The 13,117-nt window shown below is 47.6% G+C and overlaps 1 protein-coding gene across 6 annotated transcripts in view; it reads right to left on the bottom strand.

Annotated features, from left to right (window-relative positions):
• SS18 (SS18 subunit of BAF chromatin remodeling complex) overlaps window positions 1-13,117 on the bottom strand; it is a 390,130-nt gene that overhangs the window by 278,548 nt on the left and 98,465 nt on the right. For all 6 annotated transcript variants that reach the window (XM_078687399.1, XM_078687401.1, XM_078687400.1 and 3 more), the window contains one exon: window positions 3,386-3,607. In XM_078687399.1, the coding sequence (XP_078543525.1) occupies window positions 3,386-3,607 (222 nt within the window). The remainder of the gene's footprint in view (window positions 1-3,385; window positions 3,608-13,117) is intronic.

Here is a 13,117-nt window from a genome sequence, read left to right as displayed (position 1 = left end):
TGTGCTAAAAGTTCTGGTGCAGACATTTCTTCAATGTCTGGATGTGGTGTGTATCCGGCTAGGACCGGCCACGTTGCTCCTGGTCTACCTAGTGGACCGAGCCTGGTGATGTGATTATAATGTTTTAGGGCGCCATTAAACCAGAGCAGGTGCTCTTGGTATTTGAGTGGTATTTCCACCTCCTCGAAAGGAGTGTACTCATTAGGAGGTTCCTCTATTTTGTAATAGTGGAAGTCCTTTGTTACAGCGTTTGCTGCTGGAAAGTTTATCCATGAATAGAATACCTCTGTCTGCCGATATTCGTGTGCCTCAATTACGAATATGACTGTACCACCTCTCGGTGTCAGCCCATTTTCTATAAGTTTTAAAGTTATAGATTTCCTTATGTTGACCGGGATGAGTATTGCATCCGGGTCTTGCTGTAGGAGACTATTGTCAGCCGCTAGGAGTTGAGCTGCTATTCTAGCTGTCTCCCTTTCTTCTTCATTTTCTGACATTCTACTGTCAAGAAGATTTTGTTTATTTGCAGATCAGGTTTCTATGGAAACAAAGATTAGATGCACAATATTTTGGAACAGTGTATCCTTCAACGTTGAATAAACCAAGAACCATACATAGGAGTCTCCTCCTACTAAGTTTGGCGGATTTAACCTTTCACCCACTCCAGACGTCTTTGGAGTATTATGGGGAAAAAGGGGTCTGTGTGAAAAAGCACGACTGAGTTACTCTAATGTCTTACGTTAGATTTATCGCCTATCCAAACCGTTGGGCGCCATGTAGTGTAGTTCCTATTATCCCAATAGGCTCTGCGCATTGGAATAATATCTTCAATAGTATAGACGTAGGACAGAGGTTAACTAGGTCTTCTATTGTCGATATTAGACTTAAAGTTTAATGTTTGCCAGCTAGCTCAGAGTTCACTAGAAACTTTCTCGAATAGACAAGGAGGAGTTTAACCTCCCTGGATAGACAAGAAGGGATTTAGTTTCTGACAACCATAGAACATGACAACTTTGCTCTCCCCTAATCAAGAGTGTATCTCTAGAGTCGTGTGAAAACAAAAGACAACTTATTTTACTCAGTCAGTTCAGTGCATTCTTAGTTTCACCAGATTGTAGAGAAAAGGAAGAGACGGGCGTGTTCAATAAAAAGATGTTATTTATTGATCAGTCTCTTTTCTCATACAAGAGAAGTGAATCGCTATTATTGCAATACTTATAGTTAAGTAAAGTGCATACAGTAATAACAGAATTATAAAATAATACTGTAAAAGCATTGATATGGTTTCTTAGCCATATGATACTTAAAATGGATAAAATAGATACATACATATATACATTGACTAATCGTACTCAACTGGTGCTTCTAACTACGCCTACCCCAATGTACCTGACCTAAGCCTAATACGTGGGCGGGAGTAGATAAGTAGCAGTTTAAGTTAAGTTTGTTTTGCCAAGAGTCTGCTTCAAGAATTCTCTACAAAGGGTTATTCAGTTCAGTACCTGGGATTTAGAAGGCTGGAGGGTTGGTATCTCTATCTCAGGTCTTGATATTCCAGCTGCCTGCGAGGGCGGCTTGGAAGCGCCGGAGCTGGATTTCTCGGCAGGAGAAAAGGCAGCGTCTCTCTCTCAGCGCGTCAGAAAGGAGGGGCAGCGTCTGTGGGCTTCGCGGTCAGCTGGGCTCCTCGGCAAGTCTCGCTGCTCCAATCTTGTCACCACCTCGTGTGTTTGCTTAAGGCAATGTCGGTATTATTTATACCTGAAAGGTGCCGAGATTGACGTAAGGATGGACATAAATACGTCAATAAGGATGTCATACGAACTGATCGTTCGCACATTCTTTACTGAAGTTCTCGGCTAAATCAAAACAATGGCTATGGGGATTTCCCAGGTCGTGGTAGGTTTGATTTGTTTTGAGAACACCGTATGCCTATTAGGGGGCTGGAGAAATAGTGCTTGCCTAATGAGATGGCATGCGCTATGACCTAATCAGATAACGGGCTTCTGTGCCGTTGTACGGCTAATCAGATAACTGGTTTCTGTGCAGTTGAATGGCTGCTAGTTAATTATTAACCAGACAAGGGTCAGAAATAGGGGGATCGATACAGTACCCATAGTAAATACATCACAATCTATTTATTTTAGGGCCAAGGCAGAGATTTGCAAACACTTAAAGACTACTGTGATTTAGCTGTCTTAATACCGCAACACAATTTCACTTCAGTGTAGTTTTCTGTAATGATGTGCCTGCGTAAATAGGCATAGTACAGGAGCATAGATTTGTCATAGCTCCTTCCTTGTTTTGAGCTGAAAGTTTTAGAGTAGGCCTCCAGCCATAGTTTCTCACTTCTCCATGTTCTAAATAATTTAATACATATTAAATAACAAGTGCTTTATGAATTCCCTTTAATAATATAATTGTATGGTGTTTAAGACTATCCAAATCCTTAGATTGTTTCATCAATATTGTGAGGAAATATTTAAAAAAATCAATGCCACAGGAGGGCATTTGAAAACTAAAGTTTGAAAGGAACTGGAAGAAGCCAACCAGCAATGTAAAATCAATCACATCCACAAGTTGAAAAGGAATATAGTTGATGCACTGTCATAAGTTGCAGGTTGTACAGTGTACAAACACATTGATATGGGTTTAAGCATTCTTGGAAAACTAACTTCTTAAAGCTTTTCACAAGTTCCACACAAAATTGAGGAAAAGGTCTTGTGCAACCTGGAAACGAGGGTTCTATTCACAGTTTCAGTACTGGAACAAACATGGGATTCAGTGAAGATCACTTAATCGAAGTGTACCTGAAACTGTACCTAAGTGGGACACAAGGTATGTATGGGTACTATTAAAAAAAAAAAATCTGACTACATAGCGTGCTTTCCAATACTGTTACTATTGCAAATGTCCACCCCTTTCCCAATCTTTGTAACTTGGTCTCAACCAGACCCCACAAACTAAAATGCTACACATACAGTATGTCATGTTTGAGATTCTATTTAAAGTGCTCTATTGCTCCCTTGGTCCTGATGAACAACTTACTTACCTTTGATAACGCGCTTTCTATTGGATACTCTGTCTAACCGCAGAGACCTCATCTTGTAAATATCCCTAAATGTCAGACTGCATCTGTAAACATAAAAAGCAGGACTCCTGTGTGACAGTGGGTCCACGTCAACTCGGTTCTGCTCCGGAAAGGACGAGGGGAGCATCATAAGGTGAGGAATCTGAGGTTAAAAGTATCCATTAGAACCATGCTGTTGCAAATGTCAAACACCAATCTGATAAAGGTAAAGTACCTGGCGACAGCTGCAGGTATGCTACAAACAATGCATATGAAATAAAAGCAAATAAAACAAGTAATACAAAGCGCTCCAGTTACCTTGGTTTGGTTGCATATTCATGCTTGGTCGTGGGCCGTAGTTAGCCATGGGTTGCCCTTGACTCATAGGCATCTGATTTTGCACTGGCATGTTCTGCGATGATGGCACAGAGTGATTATAACCTCCCATAGACCCATGGCTACTTGGAGGCATGTTCATGGAATTGTTGGGCATGTTCATCTGGTTTGGTCCAGGTCCAGGCATAGGCATGTGGTTAGGCCCTAAAAACAAAGAAAGTATATTTCATCAATACTGCACCACTGAGTTTCTCAGTAGCAGATTCGTTTCTAGAATGCATGATAAAATATGAACCCAAATAAAGGGCATAATCAACCAGGTACATTTAAAAAGTCCTTAATACTGAATCAACTGTGGTCAGTTGACTAAGCATCAAGTCGACTCATATGTTCCTTAACAAATGTCAAGGGTCAGAAACTGAACGAGCAACATTCGGTTTTCACATGAAAATAAAAGCTACAGAAGAAATCATCTGTCATTTATTGAACATGGAGTAGCGCACACTTTCACTTTCTTTTTAGCAGTGTCCGTGTTTCTGACAGTTAATTATCTTGAACTCTGCCCAGAGCATTCAAATTTAACAAGCATTTACAATGCAATGGTCTCGGCATTGTTAAAGTTAGAGCTATTGGCATTGCTCATGACATTATTTTTATTTATGTTTTGGTTTTTAAAACATAAATAAATGGCATTGTCATTTACAATGCCAATAGCTTAATAGCTCGCAAATGCGAGACCTATTGCATTTGCACCCACACAGAGCCACCCACACAAAGCCACCCACACACACATACAGAGCCACCCACACAGTCATTCACATAGAGCCACCCACACACACACAGAGCCACCCACACAGACCCACCTACACACACACACCCTCACAGACAGAGCCACCCACACACAGAGCCACCAACAAAAAAAGCTACCCAAAGAGCCACACACACACACACACGCAGTCCCACACAGACAGAGCCCCACACACACAGAGCCCCACACACACAGAGCCCCACACACACAGAGCCCCACACACACAGAGCCCCACACACACAGAGCCCCACACACACGAATGCCCCGCCCCGGCCCCTGGTGTGTAGAGTTGCAACCGGGACTGACTGCTCCTAACGACTAGCATGCATAGGAGTAGGCGCAGCCCGTACGACGGGAAGGCGCACAGACAGCGACAAGAACCGGGTGCGTGCCAACAAAGAAGCAGTACACGCAGCATTTCGTCTAAAAGAGATTAAACCCTCTTAATACACCCAATTATGGCGTTCCTTGTGCCATCTCCACGGCTCAGTTAGTCCTGCACAGTAAGCTTACGCCTCACATGCCCACCCAACCATTCTAGGCCAGAAGAACACTCCGACGGAGGCCTCACCTTCCTCTGAGCGATGATCGGGACAGCTACGACGCTGCTGCTTAAACGGTGCTGATGCTGCGGTGGGCTCCAAGAGCGCAAACTTACCGGCTCAGAGGTGGGGGAGTCCCTCGAAGACTTCCTCGGCTGCCGGTGTGAAATCCATGGCTGAGAGGCGGGCGGGAAACCAAGCAGCACCACCATGTTTCTCCGAGGCGAAGCAGAAATACCTCAGAGAAACCAGCGTCATTTTTTGGATTGAGAGGCGAGTTTTCTTTTTCTCCTCTTCCCATTGGCTGGAATGTAAAATTCCAGCCAATGGGAAGAGGAGAGAAAGAAAACAGAAAGAAAAAAGAAACGAAAAAACACACCCCTCAATCCCAAAAAGACGGGGCTTGAACTGACAGACGCCCCTCTCGTCCAATGGCTGGCCTCCGTTTAGGAAGCCAGCCAATGGAGAAGAGGGGCGGGTTCAAGCCCCCATACTGCAAACAAAATTTCTCGCCAGCGAGACTTGCCAAGCGCAGCCTACGCAGGCCGAGACCTAAAACATTTCTCGCCAGTGAGACTGCGCAAGCGCAGCCTACGTAGGCCGAGACCTAAAAATGGCATCTATGAGAGTTTCCAATGCATTACAGGAGAAAGGGAACACAATAGGTTAGACCTATGTTTAATAAAAAGCGACTTGATGTCCTGAGATTTACAGTGGTGGTTGGCTATAGACACAGAAAATGACTAGCATGAGCAAATAAGATGTTTTCTGTGAACTGAGCGTGGAAGGTTTTATAAGGTAAAGGAGAAGATATGTCACTGAATCTTTCAGCAGAATAATGAATAATAACAAGCATTTGCAATGCAATAGGGCTCGCATTAGTAAAGGTAAAGGTATTAGTATTGTAGATGACACATTTTTTATTTATGTTTTTATTTTGAAAATAGCGAAATTAATAACTTTGTCATTTACAATGCCAATAGTGTTAACTTTTGCAAACGTGACACCTATAGCATTTGTAATGCAATATGTGTTGTATTTACATGACTTAGATGTATTAATATTAAAAATAACAATGGGTTGTATTTTTTTCAATATTTAATACTTAAATAAAGGTTATTGTCATTTATAATGGCAATAGCTTAAACTTTTGCAAATAACTTTTTGGAAGACTGTTTAGTGTATTTTATTGTGATTAAAATACAAGAACAGAAGTGAAATATTAAAATTTTTTGTGACATTTGTAATAAAGTTTGAAACATTGAGAGAACATATTTGAATCAGTTGTTGTTGAATGGTTGCACAGATTGATGCTGTGGTGGCTCTGAATGATGTTGTGGCGGCGACGAGTGATGCTGTGGCGTTCAGTGATGCTGTGGTAGCGCACAGTGATGTTGTGGTGCCCCTGAGTGATGCTGTGGTGATGCAATGGATAGTGAGGGCGATTGACAGATAGAGGGAGGGTGAAAGATAGATAGAGGGAGGGTGAAAGATAGATAGAGGGAGGGTGAAAGATAGATAGAGGGAGGGCGAAAGATAGATAGAGGGAGGGCGAGAGATAGAGGCAGGGTGAGAGATAGAGGCAGGGCAAGAGGGCGAGGGATGGAGTGTGGGCGAGGGATGGAGTGTGGGCGAGGGATGGAGTGTGGGCGAGGGATGGAGTGTGGGCGAGGGATGGAGTGTGGGCGAGGGATGGAGTGTGGGCGAGGGATGGAGTGTGGGCGAGGGATGGAGTGTGGGCCGGGGAAGGGATGGAGTGTGGGCCGGGGAAGGGATGGAGTGTGGGCCGGGGAAGGGATGGAGTGTGGGCCGGGGAAGGGATGGAGTGTGGGCCGGGGAAGGGATGGAGTGTGGGCCGGGGAAGGGATGGAGTGTGGGCCGGGGAAGGGATGGAGTGTGGGCCGGGAAAGGGATGGAGTGTGGGCCGGGGAAGGGATGGAGTGTGGGCCGGGGAAGGGATGGAGTGTGGGCCGGGGAAGGGATGGAGTGTGGGCCGGGGAAGGGATGGAGTGTGGGCCGGGGAAGGGATGGAGTGTGGGCCGGGGAAGGGATGGAGTGTGGGCCGGGGAAGGGATGGAGTATGGGCCGGGAAGGGATGGAGTGTGAGCCGGGGAAGGGATGGAGTGTGGGGCGGGGGAGGGATGGAGTGTGGGGCGGGGGAGGGATGGAGTGTGGGGCGGGGGAGGGATGGAGTGTGGGGCGGGGAGGGATGGAGTGTGGGGCGGGGGAGGGATGGAGTGTGGGGCGGGGGAGGGATGGAGTGTGGGGCGGGGGAGGGATGGAGTGTGGGGCGGGGGAGGGATGGAGTGTGGGGCGGGGGAGGGATGGAGTGTGGGGCGGGGGGAGGGATGGAGTGTGGGGCGGGGGAGGGATGGAGTGTGGGGCGGGGGAGGGATGGAGTGTGGGGCGGGGGAGGGATGGAGTGTGGGGCGGGGGAGGGATGGAGTGTGGGGCGGGGGAGGGATGGAGTGTGGGGAGGGATGGAGTGTGGGGCGGGGAGGGATGGAGTGTGGGGCGGGGAGGGATGGAGTGCGGGGATGGATGGAGTGCGGGGATGGATGGAGTGCGGGGGGATGGATGGAGTGGGGGGATGGATGGATGGATGGAGTGGGGGATGGATGGATGGAGTGGGGGATGGATGGATGGAGTGGGGGATGGATGGATGGAGTGGGGGGATGGATGGAGTGGGGGGATGGATGGAGTGGGGGGGATGGATGGAGTGGGGGGGTGGATGGATGGAGTGGGGGGGATGGATGGATGGAGTGGGGGGGATGGATGGATGGAGTGGGGGGGGATGGATGGAGTGGGGGGGATGGATGGATGGAGTGGGGGGGATGGATGGATGGAGTGGGGGGATGGATGGAGTGGGGGGATGGATGGAGTGGGGGGATGGATGGAGTGGGGGGATGGATGGACTGGGGGGATGGATGGAGTGGGGGGATGGATGGAGTGGGATGGATGGAGTTGGGGATGCATGGAGTTGGGGATGCATGGAGTTGGGGATGCATGGAGTTGGGGATGCATGGAGTTGGGGATGCATGGAGTTGGGGATGCATGGAGTTGGGGATGGATGGAGTGGGGGAATGGATGGATGGAGTGGGATGGATGGAGATGGATGGAGTGGGATGGATGGATGGAGTGGGGTGGATGGATGGAGTGAGGGGATGGATGGGTGGGACGGATGGATGGAGTGGGATGGATGGATAGGAGTGGGGGGATGGATGGATGGAGTGGGATGGATGGAGTGGGGGGATGGATGGATGGATGGAGTGGGGGGATGGATGGATGGATGGAGTGGGGGTGGATGGATGGAGTGGGGTGGATGGATGGATGGAGTGGGATGGATGGAGTGGGATGGATGGATGGAGTGGGGTGGATGGATGGAGTTGGGGGTGGATGGATGGAGTTGGGGGTGGATGGATGGAGTTGGGGGTGGATGGATGGAGTTGGGGGTTGATGGATGGATGGAAGGAGTGGGATGAATGAAGTGGGATGGATGGATGGATGGAGTGGGATGGATGGAGTGGGATGGATGGAGTGGGATGGATGGATGGAGTGGGATGGAGTGGGATGGATGGAGTGGGGGGGAAGGATGGATGGAGTGGGGGGATGAATGGAGTGGGGGGATGGATGGATGGAGTGGGGGATGGATGGATGGATGGATGGAGTGGGGGGATGGATGGATGGAGTGGGATGGATGGATGGAGTGGGATGGATGGATGGATGGATGGATGGATGGGGTGGGGGGATGGATGGATGGATGGATGAAGTGGGGGGATGGATGGATGAAGTGGGGGGATGGATGGATGAAGTGGGGGGATGGATGGATGAAGTGGGGGGATGGATGGATGGAGTGGGGGAGCCGAAGGCAAGAAACAACGAGTACAATCAGGGAAGCAGAAGGCAATAAAAATCAGGGGAGCAGAAGGCACGAAAAAAACGAGTACAATCAGAGGAGAAGAAGGCACAAAAAATGAGTACAATCAGGGGAGCAGAAGGCACGAAAAACGAGTGCAATCAGGGGAGAAGAAGGCACGAAAAACAAGAGAGGGTGAGAGAGGCAGTCACAGAGAGAGGCAAAGGCAGGCAGTGGATAGTGAGAGAGAGGCAGAGACTGGCAGTGGAATCAGATAGAAGCATAAGAGAAAGGAGAGAGGGAAAGTAGAAAAGGCAGGCAGACAGAGTCAACGGAAGAGAAATGGAGGCAGGCATTCAAAGTCAGAAAGCGTGAGACAGTCAGGGCAAGAAAACAATGAAATAGGCAGAGAGAGCAAGTCAAAAAGAGAGAGCGGGTCAGAGATAGAACGTGGAAAAGTGAGAGAGGCAAAGTAGAAAAGAGAGAGACAGCGGGACAGAAAGAGAGACGGGCAGTCAGAGAGAGAGGCTGAGACAGACAGTGGAAGAGAGAGGGGCAGGGACAGGCAGGGGAAGAAAGAAAGAGGGGCAGAGACAGACACATTGACAAAGAAAGAGAAGCAGCAGAAGCAGAGAGCGGATCAGAGAGGGAGGGAAATACAGGGGAAACGATAGAGGGGCAGAAACAGACACAGTGGAAATCACAGAGACAGGGAGGCTGATACACAGAGCAAGGCAGAGGCGGACTGTGGAAAGCTAGATACAGAGACAGACACAATTGAAAAGACAGAGACATTCAGGGGCAAAGATAGAGAGAAGCGAAGAATGACATTGGAAAAGAGAGGGGCGCAGACTGAGACACAGAGAGAGGCAGATAGCGACAGCTGAAAAGAGAGAGGTAGAGACAGGCTCAGTGGAAAAGATAGAGAAGCAAAGGCACAGAGAGAGAGAGAGAGCGATAGACCGTGGAAAAGAGGGCACGAGAGAGGCAGATATATTAGAGGAGAAAGAGCGGCGAAAGAGAGAGAAAGAGGAGGAGAGACAGAAACAGGAAATATTTCTGCGGTTTGTTTTGGTTCTGGCTGGCGGCGCCTCGGCCATAAATGAAAGCTAAAGGGAGAGGCTGCGGCATGGGGAGTGGGGCAGAGACGGGCTGCAGAGGAGAGAGCGGGCGAGGGGGGGGGTGACAGACAGTCATAGAGAGACCTCCAGCAGACTCAGAGGAGAGAGAGCGCGTGGGATAGTACCTCATACCCTCCCAAAAAAGAAATTTGGAATTAGTAAAGATCCCCAAAAGAAAATACATCTGATGCAATTCACCTGCAGGACTTTGCAATGGAGAATAATTCGATATATGTAACCCAATCAATGAATTCCAGGAGGATGTTTGGCTTTGTCAATACTTTGCTTTGTCATGCTCTTTGTAAAACTGTATTGTTGGGGAAGCTGCTGTGCCGTCAACAATCAAATCAAAAAGTGGCTAACAGCTAAATATATTGTTTTGTCTTAAAGAGCAGATATTGCCACAGTTGTCCCCAACACAAAAGAGACTTCTTTGGAAGCAAATATGCTCCTTCTGAAATGGCAGAGTGCTATCACTCACAAACAAGTTAGCTAATGGCTAAAATGGGCTGACCCATTGCCCCATGTTGTGCGCTGTAGTGGTCGGGAGAAACCCTGAATTACAAGACACCAATAGATGAGGAGGGCTTTCTGCTGCTTAATGGGGGCTGACGAGACGCATGGGGAGCAGCAGCCTTTGATGTGCCGGCCGGCCATGCAGTAAATAATTAGGGGAGGAGAAATGCCGGCCTGAGGCCGAGCGCAAAGCAACAGATGGCTTTGATGTGGAGGCAGGCGGCAAGCTCGTGCATGAGGCGTGCACTTCTCAAAATCCGCTGGAGAGCCCTTGGCAGAAAGTATGGTTTGGCTGCATTAGGGCTCTTTTCCTATTCCTGCGGAATAGGAAAGGGGCGAGCCCTAAAAAGTATTAGAAGTGACAGATTGAGAGCTAACATAACTGATTGCAGATTTGGATAATGATCATCAGGTCTTGCCCCAACTCTTCACACAAGATTTATCAGCAAGTCTGATTTGACCGGGTTCCACTCAGGTTTCCTGTACAGTTCAACAAAGTTGATCCATACACCCACTACTTTTCAAACTCTACTCCCACCTTCTTTGTTACTCAAGATTGAATAATACTTCCTCCTGGGTCATTACTATGCTGGTGAAACGCAGCCATAGTGGTATTTTGTGGTCAAAAACTAGTGAAAACACAGTCAAAAATGGTGCCCTAAAAACATCACCAAACTGAATGGCTACCATTTTTTCCAATACCGAAATTCACGGTATTCTGCTAGCAGGATGCCATCACAGTTCCCTCCGATGGCATCCTCTTCCCAATATATTCCTTATTATCACTTCTGGCTGGACAATATAACACAGAACTGAATAGAGGCGAGGAACAGTGGTTCATTCTCCAAAGCATTCACTTCCGAAGACCGACGTAGTCATCATTTTATGTCATCAATACTTACATGTCTTTAGTCTGAGGCAATCTGAATCACAGGGAGGGGGCTTGTGAATAAATGGTCTATATGGGGCGAAAAGAACAGCGAAAACATGGAAAGTTACTTAACTATATTACTGGTTCTCCCCCAAAAGAATCTTCATTATAGTCCTACCTTTTGAATTACCCCAACCACGTGCAGGATCCCGGACCACTTAAAATAAGTAAATGAAAAACGTACTTTCAGTAAAGATCTTTCTGGTGGAAACTCGATCCACCTGCAGATTCCTCCCTCGTTGAATATCCCCAGGAGCTTTACTGCATGAGGAAACTACAGACACACCTCTGCTGCAACAGTAGGGGGTACAGGCTCCATCTCTGTGACAGAAACAGCCCATTGTGATGCCGCTGGAACCATAAGGCATACTTTTATTCTTCACCTGTTGAATAGGTTCCCCCTTCCCTCCCTTAGGTGATGGGTCTGATGGATGGCCAAAGACGGAAATCCTGTAGCAAAAATGTGCAAAATGGCCATGCCTTCTGACCTCAGAATACAATGTTTGGTGAAGATCCAAAGTGAAGCCCATGTCGCTGCACAACAGATCTCAACCAAGGGAACACCCCTGGCAAGTGCTAAACTGGAAATCTTTGCCCTCGTGGAATGAGCCCGTATTTCCTTTGACAGTTCCTTCTTCACCAGGGATAAGCACAAATTGATTCGAAAAATGATCAATGTGGATGATAACATTCTTTGGACTACTTTGCCTTTCTTGCTGCTTATGCACCACACAAACGGTTGATGAGCAAACCTAATTTCTTTGTTGTGGTCTAAGTGGAAACAGACTCCCTTTCTGGGGTCCAATCGGTGTAGCTACTCCTCCTCCTTGGTAGAATGGGGTGGAGGATAGAAAGAAGGCAAAGTAATGGTTTTCCACAAATGAAAAGGGGTCACTGACTTAGGAAGGAAAGCAGCTTTGGTTCTGAGGACCAACCCGTCTTGGAGAAGTGTGCAGGGTCGACGGACGCTCAGCCCTTGTAACTCACTGATGTCCCTCGCCGAAGTAATGGCCAAGAGAAAAACGATCTTCTATGTTAATCTTATTTGGTTACCATCAAAAAACTCAAAAATGGTGCCCATCAAAAATGTTAACACCAGATTCACGGTCCATTTAGGCAAGATAAAAGGAGTAGGAGAAAACATGTTTGAGCAACATGCTTCAGAAATCTCATCACAAATAGGGGCTTAAATGGGGATGACTGATCTGGAAGCCAGATAAATACAATAAAGCTGCATATCCCTGGATGTGCCTGATGTACAGCCCTCTTGAGCTAGCAAGAGTGCAAAAAGAAGGTGAGCCTTCAAGGAATCCACATTCTGCGTCAGAAACAAACTTCTAGAGTAAACAGCCTTAGACTGGAGGAAAGACTGACAACGAAGATCATGTTGACCAACTCCATTGACAGCTGGCAAGAGCTCGGGTGTCCCTGCTCAATCCCCAGATATGTAGGAGACGACTATGGAAATTGGGGTGCAGAATCTGCGGCTCCTACTGGGAGAGGAGGCCTGACCGCAAAGGAAGACAGGAATGTATAAGGAGAGGTGAAGAAGGTCTTCTGAGCCAGTTTGAGGTGGTGAGGTGATGTTGGCAAAGTCCTGGTGAATCTTCCTCAGAAACTAAGGAATCAAGGGTGTAGCAGGAAACATGCAGTTAAGTGAAAACAAATCCTCCTTCAAGGATCACTGCAGTGATTTCTGAAGGGCATAGTACTGTTGACAATGGGCATTTTTGCAAGTGGCAAAAAAGTCGAGCTGAGGGGTGCTGCACAGGGAAAACATGTACTGTACAACCTCTGGATGGAAGCATAACTCATGGTCCAATGGGCAAGTTGATGCAGACTCCGGCCCACAGCCAGATCCTCAGTGCTTTTCAACATAAAGGTGTGACTTCCACTCTTTCTTTTTGATGTAGCATGTCATATTGCCTATCAAGATCTGA

Source organism: Lissotriton helveticus, chromosome 4_1 (genome assembly GCF_964261635.1).
Source record: "Lissotriton helveticus chromosome 4_1, aLisHel1.1, whole genome shotgun sequence".
NCBI lineage: Eukaryota > Metazoa > Chordata > Amphibia > Caudata > Salamandridae > Lissotriton > Lissotriton helveticus.
Note: the sequence above shows the minus strand (reverse complement) of the source record. Positions and strands in the feature narration are given on the sequence as shown.